General features: G+C 34.2%; 1 protein-coding gene across 3 annotated transcripts; it reads right to left on the bottom strand.

Annotated features, from left to right (window-relative positions):
* Positions 1-823: 823 nt before the first annotated feature.
* On the bottom strand, positions 824-24,844 carry LOC131060683 (universal stress protein PHOS32). Of its 3 annotated transcripts, none has more exons than XR_009110405.2 (3): positions 24,006-24,844; positions 21,445-21,509; positions 824-1,089 (listed from the first exon to the last, which is right to left on the bottom strand). XR_009110405.2 is itself a non-coding variant. In XM_057994005.2 (2 exons), exon 1 carries the CDS (start codon positions 24,636-24,638, stop codon positions 24,006-24,008), a length of 633 nt encoding a protein of 210 aa, XP_057849988.1. In that variant the 5' UTR covers positions 24,639-24,842; the 3' UTR covers positions 824-1,089. The 3 variants fall into 3 exon arrangements, 1 of the variants encoding a protein (XP_057849988.1); XR_009110406.2 differs by having other exon boundaries at positions 21,450-21,509; XM_057994005.2 differs by lacking the exon at positions 21,445-21,509 and having other exon boundaries at positions 24,006-24,842.
* Positions 24,845-25,067: the final 223 nt, after the last annotated feature.

Below are 25,067 nucleotides of genomic sequence, written 5' to 3'. Positions count from 1 at the left end.
TCTTAATCAATAAACTTGAAATGAATACAAAATGGGCTTAGATACAGAGCAAATTATAATCCATGTGAAAAACTTCACTGAAAATAGAAACGAATTTAGTATGGTGAGTCTTATTGTTATACATCAGCATTTTCTATTTGTAACACAAAAAAAATATAGCCAGCCTTTAGCAACCTTCAATCTTCGGAGATTATGGTGAGTCTTATTGTTATACATTAGCATTTTCCATTTGTGAAAAAAAATAAAAATAGCCAACCTTTAAAAACCTTCTATCTTCGGAGATTCTTCCATCTCCATATCAATTGAATGCAAAAATCAAATACATCAAAATCTTAAAATATCATAACCAAAACCTACCAGATTCCTGAAGCCAACTACAAGGCCTATTGACAACAACACATACTCTACTTCTTTGTCAGACTATTCTGTCATTGTGATCCTTCATCTTTGGACACAAGGGCCATCATAACTTTTCCCAATCAGTGTTGAAGTGTCCTACAATTTTCACTGCATCGCTTGTAGCGTACTTACAATAGTCCAATGTATGCACTATAGATGACAAAGCCAACATTTCTAAAACTACTGATGACTCAATCCTAAAACTAACCATATTCTTCAATTGCTAATCTTCCGTAAGTACAGTTTATGTTTCAGCCAGCACACACCTATAAGAATGGTAGCATGCATACTACTAATCATGACCCATCCTAGCTTATTAGAATGAGACTTATGTGCATTACCATGGTGATAAAGCAGCATTGATTAAAACGCATATTGGCATGTTTCCACTTGACTTGTTACCATACAACTTCAAAACAAAAGATTCCAGATACAATATTTAATACTTCATAACACAAACAATGCCCGTCTGCAAAGCCTTTACAATGTAAAAACCCAAGTTACATTGTCTGAACCAAAAAGTAAAACATAATTACAGACAGCATAAAGCTTCTCACAAACCTCTTACATCAAAACAAATCAGGTGTTTTATGTCTCAACTATAAATTTGCTTTCAGACACGTGTCATTCAAGCCTTCTCCTCATCTTAAACACCATCCTTGCATTTGCATAAGATTCATCCAGAAGCCACTGCAATTTGAGAATATCCATAGTTTAGATACAAAAGACTTCATAGGATTGTGAACAGAACAAAAAACCCCAACACAAAATTAATTTAGCACACAAATATTTCAATATATCAGATGTCATAGGGAATTTATATTTCTAAACCTTAAATTCCAAAAAAAGTAAAGAAAAACATCTGTGAACCTACCCCTAATTGACCCAAGAACTAAATCCAGAGCACCATCAATAACTAGGACTTAACTGATACCGTGTAAAATGTCACTCCCAGTCTTCAAATGTGAAAAAATACAAACCTCAATGAACCAGAATGAACACTAAAAGAAAATCTAGAACCTTGTTAATAGAATATATTCTGTAACTGTCAATCCTGAAGAATAAAATATAAGGTGTGCAAAGCACCGTAAATTCCAAGGCCCCAGAGCTAACACTAACGAAAAAGTGGCAAAAAATGGAAAAAAGCTATGACTCTCAGTTGGCTATAAATCAACAACTTTAAGATCCAGATGATAATAAAAAATATCAATTGCTTTCCTTAAACTGTATGCGCAGCACCAGAAAATGCAAAAAATCATGTGAAACTCTTTTAAGGACTTTGTAACTGTCAAATTCAACAAAGAAATTATAAGAGATCCCTATAAATTCCAAGTCAGAAGCCTGAAAAGATGGACCACGAAACTTTATAGCCTGGCACCACGATACTTTATAGCCTGAAAATAGTGCACAGGTAGAGATATAATTCCTTCCAGAGATGCAAAATATAACCTTCTAGATGCTGGTCCACTGAAGACATGAAAACAAAAGATAATATGAAAATCACTAAGAAGAATAGAATATAACATCCATACACACAATTATCTTGGACAAAAAGCATCAGGAAAACAACTGATCTTGATGAACTTCAAACCAAGGTGCACCGACAGCTATGATCCAACAAAAGATATATAACCTTAACATAGAAAAGCACAATCTACCCTGCATCCAAAAGAGCATATATATAACCCCCCATCTAAAGGCACTCCCACCATAAAAGAAAACTTTTATGTTTAAAATCCAAATCACTCTTTCAATACATAAAAATTTATAATACTAAAACCTGAAAAAAGCACAAAAAAGACTGAAAATCCAGTCCAATAAGCCTATACATAAAATTTGATGCATGCAAACATGAAACCTACCGACCCTGTGCATAAAAAAGTAGACGAAAAAAATACTTGGTTCATGAAACCAGATTTAAAAAGATCCCATTAAAAATACCTAAAGCCAATACAGTCACCATTCAATTAGTGCATGAAGACAACACAGTCACCCTAAGAGAAAAATTTAAGCTTTAAAATTCAAATTGGCCTGTTATTAAAGTATATAATCCTTAAAAACTCTAAAAAAGTAACATAAATAAATATTGTAAAGCATTGAACCACGTGTCCAAAATTCACCTGAAACAACAAATCAATAACTAATGGAAAAGCTAAAATTAAAAAACAAGTTATATATTTCTTGTAGTTGAGTAATACACAATAAACCCTTAACATAAAAACTCACATAAGAAACTTCCAAATCACATTAAATTTTAATACTAAGCTAAAAAGTGGATTATTTACCTCAAAACAGCAATAGCCTACACTGTTGAATAAGAATCAGGTATAGATATGGGTCCACGGATATGGTACACTAGTATGACAAAAAAATTGAGAGGCTAGGTATATTTTGGGTACATCCATACAAAAAAACATATTAAAATTATAAATATATACAAAGTTCAGAATACCACATATGATATCATGTATATGCCATAGCCTACACTGTTGAATAAAAATCAGGTATAGATATGGGTAAACGGATATGGTACACTAGTATGACAAAAAAATTGAGAGGCTAGGTATATTTTGGGTACATCCATACAAAAAAAACATATTAAAATTATAAATATATACAAAGTTCAGAATACCACATATGATATCATGTATATGCCAAATAAAACTCCACAAGTATTACAAAGCAATAAGTCAATATCAATTTGTCAAACTTAAATATCGTGATAGATATTCATTGTTCATAGATATTATGTAAAAACATATATTTATTTATTTAATAAAAAAGAATTATTTATTTATTTTTTATTTATTTTTGATAGGTAATAGGCCGTAGTGGCAATATTTTGAATTATTATTAATATTATTATTATTATTATTATTATGTTTTATTAATATTATTATTATTATGTTTGATTAGATTGAGCCAATACCTTCCCCATCTTTTTGGAAGGCCAAGAGTCGCAGCTTAGAATTCCACTTTAGATGTCCCTATTGGGAATTGAACTTGGGTCTCCACAGTGAGAACCCAGTGTTTTAACAATTTAAGCTCAACCCCTTGGACAGAATTATTTATTTATTATTTAAATAGACATTATTTATTTAAATAAATTAAATTTTGAAATCTAAGAAATAAAAATTATAAAAAACTTATAAATCAAACAAAAGAAAAAATGAAGACAGAAAAAATAAGAAAGAAATAAAAGATATAAAAAAGGTATACAAGGAGCATTATTTTACATTTAATTTCATATAAAATGAAAACACAAAAATCAAATAACGTTCAGCTGACTGCAGGAGTAAGTAAACAGAGAATGCATGCTGAGTAATAAAGCGAAAATTAAAGAAAATGGGAGAGGAATACGTTAAATAAAGATTATTGGGAACAATTCCAGATTAAAATATTCTCAAAGTTAGAAGCAAAATTAAACTAGATGGTAATTTTAAGTTCGCTCCAGATGCCATCTCTTTGACTGTTTACTGTGGGCCACCCTATCAACACAAAAACTTCTTTCCTTTCCCTAATCATCGTCTACTGTTGCTGAGACTTCATAATGTGCTGGTTGTTTAGTATTTGGGGCAGTCATTTAGGGTTTCACTGGTCAAAAACTCCAAAAACAATTGCCTTGAAAAAAGACCAACACTAGAATCAATCTAAAATCAGTTTGGAATCACCATGTTAACCCCAGAATTGCCCGAGTATGCCTTTCACCATTTCCACATGATTCCAACTACTCAAATCCAAACCCTTCCCAACTCCAACAGGCAATTTGGATCAGTACCTGATTCTGGTACAACTCTTACCCGGAAATGCCATATTTTCCAGCCAATTCAGTATCATAGGTTATAGCTAATGGATGTAAAAACTTTCTGAAGTTATAATGCCTACACTCAAAAGCTTAAAACTTGCACTAGAAACCATTAAGTGTAGTAAGAAAATGATTCATGAATTTTCAAACCTAATCCAATGAAAAAGTAGAACATCATATTTGATGACTAAATATTTTAAAGGTAAGAATTAAAAAACCAGAGGTGCTACGACCAAGCAAGCAAACACTAGACTATTACACAGAATCTCAAAACACGTAAACTTCAATAACAGAACAAGAAACAATTGCCCCTCTTCAACAAATGGACCGATAGGCCAAAACTTTGATGCTGTCCTTCCAAGCAGAAAAAGCATAGGCCCAAAAGCAAAGATGTCAGTTAGAAAGGGGGAAACATGATAAACCTGTTAACAGTCAAATATTCTTTCCCACTGCTGCTTTAAATATGCTACACATCATTCAAAATAGTTTCAACACTCAACCTAAAAAATAAGCCAGCATCTTAAGTAGCTTTTAGTCATAGCTCATAAAAGATTCTTCAAAACCACACTTCCTATGCTTATTCCAACACCAAATACTTATTATTTCCAACCAACTATTCATTCTTCAGAGAACCAACGGTGAAGCTGGGGTATCCAAATGGTCTATATGATGAGGGCTCCACAGTTGAAGACTGGGAATATTTATTTTCTTCCCCATTTTTAGAAGCTCCTTAAGATCAGTCAGCAGAATCTCACAAACATTTATGAAAACTAGATAACATGTAAATTCATTTTTATTAGGACATTTGAGTTTGTTTCTTAATATGCACAAGTTCTAATGACAGCAGGTGGCAACACATCAGGTCTTGAAGAACCTTTCCTTTTATGAAAGGCCACTAAAAAGTCTGTGCATGTTGATGTCCGTGCACAAGTCTGTCTGTATGTGATAGACCTGTCTATGTGTGAGTGTGTTTCATAGTTTCAAACCATGCAGACAAGTTTCAATGACGGGACTATGGATCAAAATTTTTGAGAATGACAACACAACCACACACATATATATATTAGTGTTTTCAAACCACATATTCATCCTTCAGAGAACTAATGGTGAAGCTGTTAAATTCAAGTGATCTAAATGATGAGGGCTCCACAGTTGAAGACGAGAATTTTCTTCCCCATTTTTAAAAATTCCTTACAGCAGTCAGCAAAAACTCACAAAAATATATCAAAACTTTAACAGTATCCAACCACCAGCCCATCCTCACAGCTTCCTCCACTCTCTACCAAGCAACAGGTGTTTGTGATATATGAATTAAGAAATATTTGATTGCTAACTTCCTGTAGTTAAAGGTAAGAGATTGTGAATCCAAGTAAACAAAAGCGATAACAACTGTTTTAATAGTCCACCTTTGATTCTTAAATATTCCATCTTTTTCCATGGTCAACCATTTGTATCTGCCATCATGTTGTCCATTTGTTGGAAGCTTTGACACAAATCAAAATCTTTATCATGGTTATAGCTTTTATTCAGAAAAGAAGCCATGCAGATCATCGTGCACCTGGTATAGAGATGCTCCTCCTTAGCTTGGATGGACCTTATGCTATTTGCATGTTTGGACTGGTGGAAGCAACCAGTGATGCTGAAGTGGATATGATACCGATCCACTTCCAACTTTCTTTCCCAGTCTCACTCCTTGACTATTTCATACTCTTCTCAAAGGCGACATTATTATTCAAGATCAATTTCTCCATACTAGCATACTAAGTCACCAGGTTCGGCCGAATTTCAACCTTGAAGTTCAAAATTCGCCGAACTTGAAACATTTTATAAAATCCGTAAAAAATTCGATTAAATTTGTATGAAAAATTAGGGATGAGGTGTTTGCCAAAAAGTGTTTTTTACCTTGCGTTTTTTAGGGTTTAATCAAGTTTTGTTAATAAATACGGCAGCAAACAAGCAAAGTTTAGGTTGAGGCTCGATTTGCAGCCGCGGACGCACCGGTTCCAGTCACCCGACCTTCAACCACCATTGCAGACTAGTTCCAGTCACCCGACCTTCGACTGCAAGCCGCCATTGAGACCGCCAAAGCTTGGTTGTTGCAAACTGACCTTCGACTGCAAACGGCCATTGCTACCCGACGTCGCTTACCTCTGCCTCTGCTGTCTCGTGTTTTTTTTTAATTTTTTTAGGTTTAATAATATATTAATATTATTATTATATTATACAATACAATATTACATAATACACATTTATTTATTTATAATGTTTAATAGTTTATAATACAATATAATATTACAAAATACACATAATACACATTTATTTATTTATAATGTTTATAAATTTATAATGTTTAATAGTTTATAATGTTTATAATGTTTATAATGTTGTTTAATATTATATAATTTATAATATATATTAATAGTTTTTATTATATTGTTTAATATTATATAATTTATAATATATATTAATAGTTTTTATTATATTGTTTAATATTATATTATTTGATTTTAGTTTTTTATTTGTTTGGTAAAGTTAAAAAAAACTTAATACATTTTTATATATTTTTTTTTTAAAATGGTAGTGTAGTAATTTTATAAAATTTAATAACCAAAAATAAAAACTAGCATTTTTTATTTTTCTGTTAAAAATGAATATATTAAATTATTAATAAATGTTTTATTAAACTTCAGTATTTTTATTTTGAAATTTTGAAATAAATGTAATGTTTATTTAGTTTTTTCATTTAAAACTAAAAATGTATTAAATTTTTGTTTTTATGTTTATTAAACAAGAATAGTATTTATTTTGTTTTTGAAAGGTTCAAGATTTTATACTCTTTTTAAGAGGTCATTTGTGAAATTGTTAAAACTTAAAAGTATTTCTATTTTGAAAGGTTGAAATAAATGTAGTGTTTATTTTGTTTTTTAATTTTTCTTTCCAAACATGCAGATTTTCATTTAATGGCTCCTCCTAAATCAACTTCTGAGGCATGGAAGCATGTGACCCGAAATGGAACTCACATCAAATGTAACCTATGTGAGGGAACTATAATTGGAACTTTAGGGACCACTTCCTTGATAATACAGGGGGTCCAGGTGGAGGTGTTCAAGCATGTATAGGTGTGACTCCAAAACTTAAAGCTATTCTAGAGAAAGAGTTGGCTGCTTCATCGGTAGGCAAAACAAAGTGAAGAGAAAGTCACCATTTATGTTTTTTTACCTCCCTAGCTGCACCTAAGTGGACCTGAGAGTTCACGCTGAAAACTCGAGAGTCTGAATCTAGACTCGAAAAGTCCTGGGGACTCCCCTAAACTCCTTTGGACTTGCTGAGGGAGTCAATGGTAAGTGGACTCAGCCAGAGATAGGATGCAGGAGTTTGGAGAGTTTTGGAGAGTAGCTGGCCAGTTGGCTACTCACTACAAATGACTTATGAACCACCAACTGCTAGAGGCTTTCTAGCATCAAGGATTAAAGGAGACACTCTTCGGATGAAAAGTGAATTCATATGAAATCTTCAGTGTTAGCTCTACCCAATAAATAGAGGACTAATAATTTAATACTATATTATGACTGCTTTGCCTTGCTGCTTATTATGTCTTCATATTCTTCACTATTCATGTGGCGAATTAAACACTATATCTAAGTTCACCATTGTTTGCTGATTGGAGTTGTCGCTACGTAGGGTTTTAGTTTGCTTGTTGTATGCTATCTAAGTCACCAGGTTCCAATTCAAATTTGAAGTTCGACAACTTTGAAATTCGAATGAAGTTCGATGAGGAAAAAATACGAAATTTATAAAATTCGAATTAAATTTGCCATATGTAATTTTTTTTAAAATTTAATAAAAAAATATGTAATATATCTATAAAATAGCCTAAATAGTTTAACATTGATAAATAGATTTGAAATCATTACAAAAAGATGACACATTTATAAAATATAAACCATAGGAAACATACGCTTTCACAATTGCAAAGATGTGCTTTTGTCAAAAAGGTACAATAACAGTCAAAGACTTTAGAACTTTAAAATAACTCGAAGTCATCAAGAGCACTTGGCTGGGATGCCAAATCATCATCATTTGTATCACTACTTTGTTCATCATCTGCAAAGTCAGGCTCATCTGCATCTGGCATTGCTATGCCTTCAAGAGTTTGTTCTAAAGAAGTGTTCTTTGCTGATTTGTTCATCAGCAATTTCAAATTGCTGCAAACATAGATAAGATCTCCCAACTTTCCAGTCAACAATTTGTTCCTCTTTTTGGAATGGATGTGGTCAAAGCAACTCAAGTTCCTCTCACAAGCTGATGGACTTGCTCCCTAACTCAAAATTAGAATAGCAAACTCTTGCAGTTCTGGAGCTGATGATCCATAAGCGATCCACCATCTATATCCAGGCATACATGGCGAGCCATATTTGGCTTTTGCCCCTCCAAACATCCCTTCTCCTCTCTTGTATTGCCAACTTTGATCTCTGATTAGTGCTGCAATTTCTGGATCCAGTACATACCTGCTAATGGCTTGGTAAAGCCCTGCCATGATTTCATTATCACCCCTTCTATCACTAGCAAACAACTTAGGCTCCAAAAAGCAAGCTGCTACATGTAAAGGTGTGTGCATCATTTTCCATCTGCAATCAACTGTCTCCCATATCTGCATATATTCTGCTTCTTCATTATTTAGTGCTTTTTGAATAGATTCTTTACACCGGTCCATGCTTTCATAAAGCATGCCAAGGCAAGTTGTGTCACCATCAACCATACAAAGCACATCAACAATTGGTTCACATACAAGCAAAACTTTTGCTGCACTTTCCCAAAAATTGTTGTTTAGGATGATTTGCTCTATGTTCTTCCCCTTATGGCCTTTAGAAAGCACTGAACTTTCCCACTGATTGGAACAAATAACAGATCTCAAAGCTGCTTTTTCTTCAACCACTCTTTTCAAAGTGACATAATATGAAGCAAATCTTGTCTCACAAGGCCTCGACAATTCCTTTGATGCATGCTGCCTATAAATACTCAATGTGAGACGATGATTCCGTATGAAATTTTTAATTGCTCTCCCTCTATGAATAGCTTCATTTACCCATGGGAATTTAGCCAAGTCATGAAGCAACAAATCGAGACGATGGGCTGCACATGGGCTCCAATATATTTGTGGGTACTTCTCTACAATCGGCCTCCCAGCTCCCACACAATTTGCTGCACTATCAGTTACCACTTGAACCACATTTTCCACCCCTACTTCTAGAATGGCTTCCTCTAATATTTGAAAAATATACTCTGAAGTTTTCTTGTGGTTCATGGTGTCAATGACTTTCAAAAACACAACACCTTTAGGACAAGACACCAAAACATTAATCAATGGCTTTTGACACATATCTAACCATCCCTCACTCAATATAGTGCAACCTATTTCCTTCCAAGTGGCTTTGACATAAACTAATTTGTCAGTCACTCTATCTTTTGACCTCTACAAAAGAGTTCTCTTGATAGCCTCTGAACCTGGGGGTGTGTACCCTTTGCCAAACTCTGCAATTTCTTGAACTGCATTACGGAAATGTGGATTTCTCGCAACATTGAATGGAATAGCACTTGTGTAAAACAAATCAGCAACTGCATCATCTACCTGCTATTTCTCTATTGGTTTTCAAAAGTTGTTCAATGTTCCACTTTGTTTTGATCAGAGAAACGAAAAATCGCCAAAAAATTGCCAAACTCTGCGAGTCTGAGTCCGAGACATGCTCGCCAAGTCTCTGGGACTCGAACTCGGACTCGTCCAAGTCAGGCGAGCAAACTCGCCAGACTCGCCGAGTTGGCGAGTTTGGCATAAACTCACCAAACTCGGCGAGTCCAGTGCTTGAAACTCGACTACTGGCTGGGTTACGTAAAATGACAAAAAAAAAAAACTTTTTAAAATGAATGGTTTCGTCTTTGTTCACTACAACCTCCGCTTGAGAATGAGAAAAATTAGAGTTACAACATGCCAGCGATGCCCCTTGACCCCACCTTGGGGGCGCTGCCCCCAAACCCCTGTCGAAAAATATGGGGGGGAAACTGTGTCAATAGAAGTAGGGAAAATTTAACCTCCGACTCTGACACTGATTGGATCGACCAGGTAGATATAGAGCCTAAGACTGTAGCCATGGTAGAGGAGGAGCAAAGAGAACGAGCGCAGATAGTGACACGGATGTTCCTGATGTTGGTGAGCATGGCATGGCGTCACGGGGAGCGGCTATGGCTGTCGAATCATCCAGAATACCTTACATGGATTTTTTATTCCATGAGTTTTGTAATATTGCATACATTTGACAATATTTATATATCTATGTTTGTTATTTCCTTCAGCTACAATTTGTGTTTATGCTTATGTGATTAAAGTATACTTGTGTATGTAATCAAATGAGCCAAGTTTGATGATGTTATTGTGTCTTTAAGGTGTATTCAATAAAGGGTGCCTGAAACAAGTTTTAAATCTTTAAAAATCTCTAAATTTCTTGAGTTTTTTACTTTCCCGAGTCCAGCCCAGTCTGATTCGGCCTTGCCGAGTCCGAGTCCCGTTTCTTTGGTTTTGATACGCTCACCGGTTTGGATTGCACAGAAAAGGAAGACATGATAGATGTGAATCTAGATATATCGCCTTCAATTCTCTGTTTCTTTTGTGCTTTCTTCATGTTGCCTACCGTTGAAGCAGCCAACTCTTTCTCTAGAATAGCTTTAAGTTTTGGAGTCGCACCTATACATGCTTGAACACCTCCACCTGTACCCCCTGTATTAGCAAGGAAGTTCCAATTATAGTTCCCTCACATAGGTTACATTTGATGTGAGTTCCATTTCGGGTCACATGCTTCCATGCCTCAGAAGTTGATTTAAAAGGAGCCATTAAATGGAAATCTGCATGTTTGGAAAGAAAAATTAAAAAACAAAATAAACACTACATTTATTTCAACCTTTCAAAATAGAAATACTTTTAAGTTTTAACAATTTCACAAATGACCTCTTAAAAACAGAGTATAAAATTGGCTTGAACCTTTCAAAAACAAAATAAATACTATTCTTGTTTAATAAACATAAAAACAAAAATTTAATACATTTTTAGTTTTAAATGAAAAAACTAAATAAACATTACATTTATTTCAAAATTTCAAAATAAAAATACTGAAGTTTAATAAAACATTTATTAATAATTTAATATATATTCATTTTTTAACAAAAAAATAAAAAAATGCTAGTTTTTTTTTTATTTTTGGTTATTAAATTTTATAAAATTACTACACTACCATTATAAAAAACATATATATAAAAATGTATTAATTTTTTTTTTAACTTTACCAAACAAATAAAAAACTAAAAATCAAATAATATAATAAAAAACTATTAATATAGGGGATGACCCCGCAATGCAACGGTTGTTGCAACTCCGTGTTAATACGGAGGTTCTAAGTTCGAACCCTCGCACCTTGCTGTTGCGGTGGATGTGACATCCCTGGTGCCCAAGCTGGCAATGTTGACTGGGGAGTGCTGGCAGTGTGGACGGGGGAGTGTTAATACCCCTCCAAAAAACATGGATGCAGGTACTCACTGGTTGTCCACGCATGCAGATAGGCAGCAACTGGTGCGCAGAAAGTGGTGTTACAGCAGGTGCACAGAGAGCGGAGAGATAAGGGGAGAAGATTAGGAGTACGGAGTGATAAGGAGTGAAGCAAGGAGAGATAAGGGGAGAATGAAGTGATAAGGAGAAATGTTAGGAGGTGTTGATACTTCATATAATGTATTCAGGGATGGGGTCCCCCTCTGTGGTCCCACTGGTTCAAGCTCCAGTCAAAAGCAGTCACCGATCAAAAAAAGAATTAAAAAAAAAAAAACTATTAATATATATTATAAATTATATAATATTAAACAACATTATAAACATTATAAACTATTAAACATTATAAATAAATAAATGTGTATTATCAATTATGTGTATTTTGTAATATTATATTGTATTATAAACTATTAAACATTATAAATAAATAAATGTGTATTATGTAATATTATATTGTATAATATAATAATAATAATATTAATATATTATTAAACCTAAAAAAAAATTTTTAAAAACACGAGAAGCCTACCTGTGCAGGTCAGGACTCGGGAGGACGGACTGACAGCAGAGGCAGAGGCAAGCGATGTCGGTCTGCAATGGCGGTCTGGTGGGCGATGTCAGGTAGCAATAGTCGTCTGCAATCGAAGGCCGATCTGCAACAACCGAACTTTGGCGGTTGGCGACGTCGGTCTTAATGGCGGTCTGCAGTCGAAGGTCAAGCGACTGGAACTGGTTTGCAATGGTGGTTGAAGGTCAAGCGACTGGACCTGGTGCGTCGGTGACTGCAAATCGAGCCTCAACCTAAACTTTGCTTGTTTGCCACAGTATTTATTAACAAAAGTTGACAAAACCCTAAAAAATGCAAGGGAAAAAACACTTTTCGGCAAACACGTCATCCCTAATTTTTTATACAAATTTAATCGAATTTTTTACGGACTTTATAAAATGTTTCAAGTTCGGCGAATTTCGAACTTCAAGGTTGAAATTCAGCCGAACTTGGTGACTTAGTATAGAAGCATGAATTTGACAATCATTTGCACACCAGACTGATTCACAAGCCTTGTAACAATGATCCATTCAAACTTTAATGTACATCATTCAAATTGTTGCCAAACCACATATTGTTGTGAAGGCCTACATGGTAGAGAAATACAAATTGTTAATATAATACAATTATTTTCAGAAGTTCGTGCACTACAGAAGTAAACATTGATGTAGGTCAGGTTCTTACTAAACAATATGTGATGTTTCTAAGCAAGTTTCAACAATATCATAAAATAATTATAGACACATCAAGGAAGTCACCATTAAGAAGGACCAAAGCTATCATGGAACTCTATGGAGGGCAGCTAACAGCTTTGTCATGTTCTCTTGGTGAATAAGGCATATAATTCCTCTTCAAAGACAGTCAACTTGCAGACACGTCGAAAACTCAGAATGAAAAAGGTGCAAACAAATCATCTCATCCTTCAACATGTTCTTCATTCAATAGAGTTGAGTCAATTTATCTTGCCTCCATTGCCAAAATTATCAACAAATGGAAGTGTTCTCCAAGAGGGCCAGCACCTTCAAGGAGGATTGAAGCCATCATCAAACTTGACAAGGAAAAAAATGCAAATCAATTTATATTTTGAGTTGAGATCATGGAACCCACAGCAGGCTTATGTTTTTAATGTGACTTTAAGTCTTCAATGTGACTTTAGGTCATCACATGTTTTCAATGTGACTTTTAAGTCATCGCTTAAATAACTTCGTCCCACTTTGTAATTTCAAATTGACTTAAGTGATAGGCTATTTCTTATAGGTAATATTGAAATTTAGTTATCTAGGTAGTCAAAAGATGGTTAAAAGTTACTTAAAACTTAAACCTACTCAGGTAGTCATAAAAAGGAGACACTTATCTTCAAAGAGACTTAAGTAATAGGTTATTTCCTATAGATAATATTGTAATTTAGTTATCTAGGTATTCAAAAGATGGTTAAAAGTTACTTAAAACTTAAAAGTTAAAACTACTCAGGTGGTCATAAATAGGAGACACTTATCAGTTATTACTGTGAAGGATCATTTTTACAATCAAGAAGGAGAGCCAATGAGGTCTTCCAAGTTTGTGAAGAATTAAATACTGTTGCAATAGAGTGAGATATCTTGCAAGATCTTTAAATTGCGAGACATGTCCATCTTTTGAGAGCTATTCTAGTGTATTCTTAATCTCACTTCTGCAAGATTATATTGCATATTAGTTGATAAAACAAGTCTCCCTCCATTCTGTTTTCTACAATATTCTGACAGGGTATTTGATATTCTACAGCAAAGCATTTAAGGGAAAAATATGTCATATTTATGGGCATAGTGTTATTTTCTTGTTAAGAATGCAGGTCATTAAATGATTCGCCTAATGTTTTATTAGGGTTTTGTATGTATGTTGATATTCTTGTATATACTGCCATGTGTCAATTTGCTGCAGGTCTTAACAAAAGCAACATCCCACAATAATAGACAAAGAAATTTCCCACAAGCTGCCCCTAATCTATTTGTGCAAGCAAATTTTGGGGATAACAGCTTCATATACAGAGAAAGTGAATTATAAAATTTTTAAAAATGATCTCAAAAGCATTAGATTGTCCTCAACATTCTAGAAAACACATACAACATTATTAAAACCTGCAAAATTGAACAGCCACCAAACAAGTAATGGAATTCAAACACCTAAATCAATAAATCGTAAGTGCAAGTTTGCCCCTTTTACAACTTATAATTTATAAACCACAAGCCAAAAGAAAACAGCTTGGAAACTATAAAAACTTCATTGTAATCACAAAATGAATTGCATCTAAATTTTCCAAATTTCACAAGTCACAGATACTGGTTCCAACTAAAAACAACTAAATTTTTGTTACCTGCACAAAATAAATCCAAAAGCAGAAATTTAAGCTAACTCTTGAATGCAGAACGCCCTAACCAAAAGATATGATAACTTTTACAGCCTATAATGTAAACTCTAAACCCCATAAAGTAAAACTGCACTAGAAATGTGGAATCAAAATAAATCCAAAATAGAAAATATGGATGTGCCCTCAAACCTTATAAACAGTAATCCAAAAATAAGCAAATTGCATTGAAAACTATGAAATACCAGAAACCATAATCAGAAAACTAGCAACCACAAAATTCCAAGATCCTTTACCTCAGACATTCCCTAAAGACAAGGAGACAATTTAATAAAAATGAACCCTACGGCTAAAAATGCAAAAATTGTCTTTATAAGGCCTATAAGCCTAAGAAAGCAAAACTTTCCTTGTAAATAGACAGCAAGAAAACCTCTTAACATGCTAAAAAAATCAAAAAACAGTGCACAAAACCTTAAATTTATGAACAAAAAATCCCCATATAAAACATTAAAGCCCAAAAAAGAAAAATTTGTCCTGTAAATAAACCACATAAAAATACTACAAACATGAAAATAAAGCAGCAAGCAGAAAGTGACACTAAAAGCTAAAAAACATTGGCATAAAAGATTACAAAAACTACACAAACCACATAAATCCTAATTCTATCCAAAAAGCCTCAGGTTTTCGACAACTCAGAAAAAACGGTGCCAAAAGTGTTCCATCCCACTTGTGCCCTAGATATTTTGATGTTATTTTATGCAGTGATACTTGTTGCTTAATATTGTGGAATGGTGATTCGCAATGCACGTGTCAATGATTTAGCTTTAATCATTATGATATATGAGTTGATTATCTCTTTTATCAATTAATGTAATGACAAAGTTATGCCAGGATTCGAACTAACAACAAGAATTTGACATAGTGTATGTAGGGAGATCGTCGTCCTTCGAGAAGGGAGGGAAAGTATCATCAAGTTGGGAGGTAACAGAAAAAAGATTCAATGCCATCTAAAATCTTATCTATAAGTTGAGACTGATAGAGTTGTGTTAGCCTTGTTACTGTCAGCCAGTGTTAAGCCAGTTAACCATATTGGTCAGTATAAGTGATTAGGGTTTTACCATCCTTCATCTTGGATTATGGTATTTCATTTCTCTCAACCGAACTATTATGAGGTCTTTATCTTAACTCTTTATGTTCTTAATGATTAATGGAAACTTTCATGATGTCATTTGTGAATTATAATAAAAATATATTTTTTACATGTACATATATATATATATATATATATGTGTGTGTGTGTGTGTGTGTGTGTGTGTGTGTGCGCGTGTGTGTATACATAGTTTAAAAGATACATACATGTACGTACTCATATAGATATATATACATAAATTTTTACCACCTTATCTATCACATGGCTTAGTAATGTATGCCATATACGGGAGCTATGCTCTGAACTAGCCATATTGTAATATAGCACCATTGTAATATCATATGATTATAGATCTCATGATGAGAGCCAATCGGGTTAAAGCTGATAAAGATAATTTATATTTTTAATTCGAGCTTTGATTAAGTTGAGCGCCACTTCTTAAAAGAATGATCAGGAATTTAGCATGATGGGGAAAATGAAATGAAATGAATCTTAAATTGCTTGGAAGAAAGGCAAAATGTATCCAACTGTTTTCATTAATTAATTTTAAGTAAGTCTTCAAGTTCTATAAGCTATTTACGGTGATGAAAAGGTATTCTTTTTCACACGGAAAAACTTAATTTCTAAAATTCACAGGAAATAAGAATATTGGTTCTGCTCAAAAACAAAGGCATTTGAGAGTCTCGATGCTACTCTTATGTTGCCATAACCTTTAAGTGCTGAGAAGGAAGCAACTGGCCGTGGTTCTTTTGGAAGAGGAGTCCTTTCAAAAAATTCTTCTTGCTGCATTATCCAGGTCATGCACTTGTATGCTTGAGCTTGAAAAAGAGTTTAGAAAAAGCTAGCGTAATTATTAAGGAAAGAATGAAATGCAAAATAAATTGAATGAATGATTCAATAATCGGATAATCTATTCAACAATATACAAGTGTATATAAAGAGATTACAAGGACGACGTTCTAAATTAAGAACAACTCGTTTAAAGTGAACTACTAAAAAGCTAAACGCTAAATAAAGCTTAAAAGCTAATTAATCTAAAAAGAAAAAGCTAAATGCTAAATAAAGCTTTAAAAGCTAATTAACTAAAAAGCTAAATGACCATTAAACAAGGAACTAAATATAGGTGACTAAAATATAATTAAATATTCTAATACCCTCCCTTGATGGTCATTCTATCTACTAACTACCCTACAGAAGACACTGCAGGTCTTTTGATCACAAATGAAAATAACACTCTATTGCGGTGGAGACCCTCCCTAGATTTGAAAAGTGTTAATGACCAAGAATACCAGAATCCACCCAACTTGACGTTGGGTAACCAAACTGAAACCTGAAACCATGATTTTGAGGAAAAATCAGCAAACCCTCCAAAACTGAAGATCCAAATCATCATTTTTGTGGAAAAAATGGTTAAAACCCTTGAAACGATTTTTGTGGAAAAAATCAAACAAAACCTTGAAACTTTGCATGGCAAGAACCAAAACACCACGTGGTAAGACACCAAACATCACACGGTAAAACATCAGACATCATGCAGGAAAACACCAGACAACATCACGTGGTAAAATACCAGACATCACGTGGTAAAACAGCAAACCTCACGCAGCAAAATAGCAGACATCAAGTGGTAAAACAACACTCCTTGATTTTTTAGGAAAAAATAAGCAAAACCCTCCCATGATTTTTTTGTGGAGAAAAATCAGAAAACCCATGCAAGCTTTGTAGATGACAGATAATAATTTTTAAGGAAAAAATTCTAAACCCTGCGAACAATTTTTGAGGAAAAAAAATGTGAAAACCCTGGGACTTGTAGGATGAGGTCTGGCCTAAATCAATTTGATCAAGGCAACGACATTCAGATATCATGAACATGCATTGTTTCCAAGTGTTGTGGTAGCTGTTGAACTTCTGACTGTGTTCCAACATGATGTTGGTCAAAGATGCCATCACAAAAATGGAGGTTGAACGAGATCAACCTAGTGAAAGCATGAGACAAAAGAATCTTATTCAAAAATCAGAATAGAAGCAGCTACACAAAAAATCTGAAACCCTGGAGGAGAATTCTGGCACGAATTCAAAGGCACGAATTTCGAGGTTTGGAAGAAACCTGAAAAATGAAAATTTTTTGCAAACTTAAATCCTTAGGTCAGATGTACAGCATAAATAGCGCCCAAAAGACACCAAAATCCTCGACGTCCACAGAATTAGTAGAAATCGTGGACTTTTTTTAAATCCAAGGAAATTTTGCTAGCACAAAATTTGAGGCACGGAAAACAAGGCATCTAGAAAAATTTGAGACCAACCCAAAAAATCTCTCGAAAAACCCACCAAGAATCTGAAAACATAATGCAGATCTGACTGCTCAAAAATTGAGGCACGGAAAATGATGTGCCCAAAAAAATCTAATGACGACCCAATTGAGGTCTCGAAAAACCCACCAGGAATCTGTAAGCAAAATAAAATTTCAACTTGAACTGAAGGGTCAAAACCCTGGTTGAAAATTGCAGAAACCCTAAGAAAATTTTCAATCTGCAAAAAAAATCTCCAGGTTGCAAGCCCAAAAATCTCCAGAACCCTAAAAAAAACATGAACTTGCTGCTCAGCAAAAAGAAATTCTGCCCACAAACCAGAAACCCTTGAAAACCTCAAAAAGCCTTCAAAAAAGCAAATCGTTTTTTAATAAAAAAACAATAAAAAAATATGGAAAATATTCCAGAAAGAAGGCCATGAATTTTTATTAAAAATTCGCCAAACTTTAAAGAATCCCATTGATCCGTTCTAATACCATGAAAAATAAATTGAATGAATGATTCAATAATCGGATGATTGCATTGAACGATATACACACGTATATATAGAGGTTACAAGACGATGTTCTATAATTAGAACATAACGTTGAAGTAAAAGATTAAAGAGCTAAAAGCTAAATTAAGCGTGAAAGCTAAATTAAGCGTGAAAGCTAAATAAAGCTTAAATGCTAATTAACTAAAAAGAAAAAGCTAAATGCTAAATAAATCGACAACTTAAAATAGAAGATGACCACTAAAAATAGAAGATGACCATTATAGAAGATATTAATATTATTTTAACATGAAATACATTTCCTTTCATTCTGAATTTAGTTGAAACTTATGCTAAACAATAGCTAGAAGAGAAAGAATTATTTAAAGAATGACGAGTTCATTTTTCATTTTGGTTTATACTGCCAGTTGTTTGTTTGGTGAAACATAGTTTTATCTATTGAAAGTTTATAAAAGCTCTGCATATGTGTTGTTACTGCTCTTCTGTGACCATACTGTAGGAACTATGAAGAGTATTTTATAACTTTTTCAATAAGAACATTTTGGCTGATTAAGGAAGCCATAACTGCAATAAGAGCTGCCACTGTTAATGAAATTTGGAAAGATAATAAGACACCAGACATTATAACGAATCTTGTGTCAAAAACCAACAACACTGAAGAATTAAATTGGTTTATAATTTGACCATTACTGCTTGATATTAAGGGCCAAATATTGGCTACTCTTCTTGAGCAACAGTAGTAAGATTTATTGTACATTTTGAAGTAATACAGCTGTTTCAATTAAGTCTGTTTCTTCAGATAAGGAATAGAACATTTAAAACAAAGGTTAGTATTCTGCATTTCTATCAACTAAGGATTTCATACTCGTACTCATGGGTGAGCAGGTTGCTAACCCGTGAGCACAAGAATGAACTCTGAAATTTATTAATCTAAAAAGAAATGTTATGGAATGGTTATTTCCTATGAGTTAATGTTATCATGAGTATGCAGTCCAATATGAATAACTTGAGTCTAAACATGATTGTCAGCCAATGAACCTCATAAGAGCCAATTGCAGTTAGCACGAGTTAGACTTGATGACTTGGGAAAACCTCATTAGGTTAAGTCTTGCCAAGTAGGGTGATGAAGAATCACTACATGCATTGGCATGTTGCAATTCTTAAATCCTTTGGCCAAGGTGATGCTACAAACTGTAAGCGTTAGTCCGTTTGTTGATCCAGCTATTCAACCCAGTCAGAAGTCATACTAGTCAGGAGTAGCCTATGGTGTGTGATCGACTAGGGATTGAGTAGGATCAAGCACCAATCTTAGATGGCATTAAACCAACTTCTTTTTACTTCCCTAATGGCACGGATGACTAGCAAGTCAGTGGTTGGGCAGAAAAGTGCCCTGATGATAGTTTTCCCTCACCCAAACAGACTAAAGATTATTTAAAGTTCAAAATGAGCATCAAGAAAATTGTAATCTCTAAACCTCTCCTCCTTTCTTTGATGTACTTGTTATATTTATGAAATTACACTTATGCAAATGTTTACATCTTTCCTAGCATACTTATTGTCTTTCAGTTCCAAAAAAAAAAGGTTATCTGGAATTCTCATGTTTATACTTTCAGTTCTACATTTCTTTTTCTTGCAAACATATAGTTCCTAGTTTGATGCATGTTACAAAAAGAACTCCCAGAAAAATTATAAATCAAATAAACCCTTAACATAAAATGATAAAGAAAATCAAAAAACCTTTCAAACCCATAAACTTAAGCCCAAAAGAAGACATGTCACTTAAAAACTTATAAACTGAGTCCCAAAAAATAAAAAATAACAATACACAAAACTCTCCAAAACCAGAAACGCAACACCCCATCAAAGCTAACTAAAGAAACAAAAAATTCCAAAATATATAATGAATAGCATGCATAATTGTAAAATTCTTTCTAATACCAATTAAAACAGTTATATGTTGGTATACTTACAATTCAGTTATTATATAATTTTCCTTCTGTTTGGAAAAACTTCAAGTGCATTACTTCTAGAGATATTTATTTCATGATCGCTTACACCAAGAGTGGCTTTGTCTTCTTGAGCACATTGACATAAACTCCTCCACAATGAAGGAATGATAGACTAGGAATAATTGACTTCATGAGCATTTGCATCAAGAATAGCTGCACTAGATGATGTTATGCTTGAGAATGAATTCATAAATGAGAAAGAATCTTTTCCATCCAATTCAAGCTCGCAGCCAATGAGGAGCTTTTGTCAAGAGATAAACTTGTAAAACATTTGATAGATTTGTTATTTTCTATGATAAAATCAATCATCATATGACATGATGATGTGCATTGTACTCCTTTAAACTAAAACCAATAGGAACTATTTCTACGAGTTATCTAAAGTTGTTTTTTATGATTTCAAAGAATATTTTGCATGTTATTTAATAAGTTTATTTTATTAAATTATAATTATATTTAATGTTTCAATTTTTTCCCAAGTCTGAGTCAAATTTTTTGGCTGCCATGTTTTTCCCATGCCCAAGCTTTTTGTCCTGTGAAAGATAGGATGAAACGAACCACCCATGTTGACATGTGGATTGATTGGAATGTCATGAGCATTAAGAAATATGGTCAATCCAGTTTTTTATGTCGAAACTTACACATGTCTTGCTTAAAGGAAAGCCTGGGGAAATACACACAATGATCTCAATTTGAGTTCAGTTGCAGAGGACAGAGCATGGATAAGACACCAAAGAATCATAGAGATGCAAAATAAGGAAGATCACTACTTGATTGCATGCCATAACTTCAGGATCTTGTACCTTACATTTCTTGTTGATGGTGGAACAATCTCCCACTTTTTGGAGTTTACCCAAACTGGTTTTATCTATACCCAACATGTTGTTTGCATATAATTAGTACCATTTCAGCATATAATTCCCAATAACAGCCATACAACTAGGTAAGATTTGTGTTCTTGAATTAGATATCATACACAAGAAAAGCCCCTAAAAATAAATAAATAAATAATCCACAGCATTCAAATACTTTAAAACTAAAAGCAATAAAAAATGCATAAGTCATAGACAAAGATGAAGAAAACTGCTCTGGAAAAAATTAAAAAATTAAAATGTCATAAATTGTCCTGCAAAGAATGAAAATGAAATGAATTGGCCATGCACAATATCATTAAAATGGACTAAACCATGACACTCTTTACTCCAACCAAATTATCATGTTTTCAAAATCTATAAATGCTCAGCCTAAAAGCAAATTTTGGACATTTGAAGCTACCAAAGCACCATATAGACGCTAAGCACAAATAACAATTTTACCCTTGAAAGATATAAAAGCACCAGAGAGATCATAAATATAAAATCAGCAACATAACAGTATTTTAGGAGTTCTCATCAATCCATAAAGCCTAAAACCAAAGACATAAATTCACCAAAACAATAAATGGGAGCCACAAAATTCAAACAAACCCACACCACATTGAGCATTATCAGAACATTAACTATAAATTTAGGTGTATTATACTGTAGAGGCCTTTAAAAACCCATGGATCCTACTCCACATAAGACACAGAACCTCTATTTACAAAAGTAGCTACAATACCACAAATGACCTGAAAAATACATAAACACAAACCCAGAAAACAACCAGCACTCAAACCAAGTGTGCACAAAATTGCAGAATCCATCAAACCACCTAAAAACGTGGTTACAACAATATCAACCCATAACCCCAAATACAGAAATACTCCCCTAAAAATGTAAGGCATCATTAAAATATCAATTACAAAACCACTGGCTTACAATACTGCAAAAGCCTTCAAAAGATGCCATAAATCAGCAACACAAATAATTGTAAAAACATTCACATAATGATAATATCCTAACTTGAATCAAAATCACCACACCTTCAAAGCCAATAAAAACTCGATACCAGAGTGAAAATCCACCACCGAAGCCATAGAAGGTAATAAAAATCCCTAATTACAAAATCAACAGGAACCTAGGTAACAAAATTCCCCAAATTTCTACAAGCCCTAGAAGCAAAGACATGAAAATCATGATATTAACCATAAAATAACAAGCTAAAAACATTGCAATCCCCCAATAACTATACAAATCCCAACCTCAAACAAAAGTATCAGACTTTCAGAACCTACAAACCCTAACCCGAAAAGAAAATTGGTTGTTGCAAGCCACAAAATGCCATAAACCTTCTACTTTTAAAAGTAATAGATAGTATACACTATGCTAAAATACTGAAAACTCCTTTAATGTTAAACTAGAAAATAGGAAAGATATCCTTAAGGCTTTATAAACCCTGGCAACAAAATCAGCAGTGCAGAAAATTCAGAAAATATTGCAAACCCTAATCTCAAGAAAGAGCATCAGATTTATTGTAATTCAATACATAGTAAACACTCCGCTAAAATACTGAAAACTCCTTTAATGTTAAACTAGAAAATAGGAAAGATATCCTTAAGGGTTTATAAACCCTGGCAACAAAATCAGCAGTGCAGAAAATTCAGAAAATATTGCAAACCCTAATCTCAAGAAAGAGCATCAGATTTATTGTAATTCAATACATAAATGTCAAAAATAAGAATTTGCAGTGTTCACACCAGAAAATTAGAATGCTGTCAGACCCATGGCTGTGCTAATATCATATGATGTCATTAAAATTCTAATTACACCGTTCATTGTAGGAAAACATGACAAAGTACCCTAACACAAAAAAACAAGATAATCTCCCTATAACCTCGGCCCAAAAATCAAATTTGCAAATTCAAAAACATATAGCCATTGCATAAACCCAAAACACCAGATATTCTATTATTCAGAAGGAAAAACATTATACCGTTTGTCCTATGCGTGACCCAAAAAGGTAACTATACACAAAAAATCATGTTTCAATCAGTTGCACTTGCAAATCACATAAACCCTAAACCAAAAACAATCGCCATAAACCCTATAGCACGATTAAACGCACATGGAATCCAAACAACCACCCTATTCCAGAAATTCGGAAACCCTAAATCCAAAACAGAAGAAAATCACATTAAACCCAAACAACACAACAAACCTCACAAAATCCCTAACTTGAACCAAAAGCCCTAACAACCCAAAAAGCAAGGAAATCACCCTAAACCCCAACCACACAACCACCTAGCCCAAAACCCTAACTTGGACCAAAACCCCACAGATTATATGAACAATCATTGAAAAAAACAAAAAAGATCCACCGCCCTGATGTGCCCAATACAAAACCTTTTCAACAAAATCAACTCCGCACAAATCGCGAAAATCACAAGTACCAAAAAGTAAAATAACCCCAAAGCACAAAATTTCAAAACGGAAAAGCTACTGACCTATGATTGATGTTCATCCGCCTCGTCCTCCTCTGGCACAGCGTCCATCTCCAACTCTGACTCTTTAAGCGGTTCGGTGGGCTGCACTTCAGCAAGGCTGCAGTCCTTCTCCTCATCAGGGTACCTGATGACAACGACAGGGCAGACGCAATGGTGAACGCAATAGTCACTGACGCTACCAAGCCTGCCCTTTGAGTTCCTCCTGGAGGCGCCAAAGCCTCGACTCCCCATAATGACAGCGCTGAGGCCGAGGCGCTCGACCTCCAAGCAGAGGCGCTCCTTCATGTCGTGGTCCTTAACGATGTGGATCTTAAACGGAATGTGCGCGTCGACCAGGGGCTGCGCCAGATCAGTAGCCTTAGTGGAAGTGAAATTGTCGAAGTCATCTTCGAGCTTCTGCTGCGATTCCTCGTCTGTATTGCTGTCCTCCACAGAGAGGTCGATGGAACCCCAGTCAGCACCGTACAGGACGCTCGTGGGGCGTACATGAACAAGAATCACGTTGTCCCCGGGCCGCAGATAATTCGCCACCGCCCATTTCACTGCGAAGGCCGACTCATCACTCAGATCCACTGCTATGCCGATCTTCCTGTGCCCGCCCTGTGCTGCTACCGAAGTCGACGACAAAGGCATTTTCTCTTACCGACAAGAAAAATTTACAGAGAATAATAGCTAAATCTATCTATTTGTGATGATTTTGAATGGGAGAAATTTTAGTGTCGTGCTTGTTGTTGCGTGATCGGCGCCTCCTGCAGCGTCATCGTCAACACTCCAATGCTTTGCTTTTGTGTAATGCTTTTCTTTTCCTCTTTTTTTTTTGGTTTTTTACTTTTGACAAACCCTGCGTGTCTTTGGGGTTTATTTATTCGCCCGTTGAAAAGCGGAATCGCCGCCAGTTTATTCCATTTGATTCGTTACAATCATCTCGCCTCTATTCAGTTTTATTTTTCGATTATTAATAATAAAAATTAAAATTATAAACAACCTTTTGGGGAAAAATAAATTAAAACAAATATTTTTGCGGTTTAAAGTATTATTACCTATATAAATATAGTATTTTCG

This window comes from Cryptomeria japonica, chromosome 6, assembly GCF_030272615.1.
Source record: "Cryptomeria japonica chromosome 6, Sugi_1.0, whole genome shotgun sequence".
In the NCBI taxonomy this organism is placed as follows: domain Eukaryota; kingdom Viridiplantae; phylum Streptophyta; class Pinopsida; order Cupressales; family Cupressaceae; genus Cryptomeria; species Cryptomeria japonica.
Note: the sequence above shows the minus strand (reverse complement) of the source record. Positions and strands in the feature narration are given on the sequence as shown.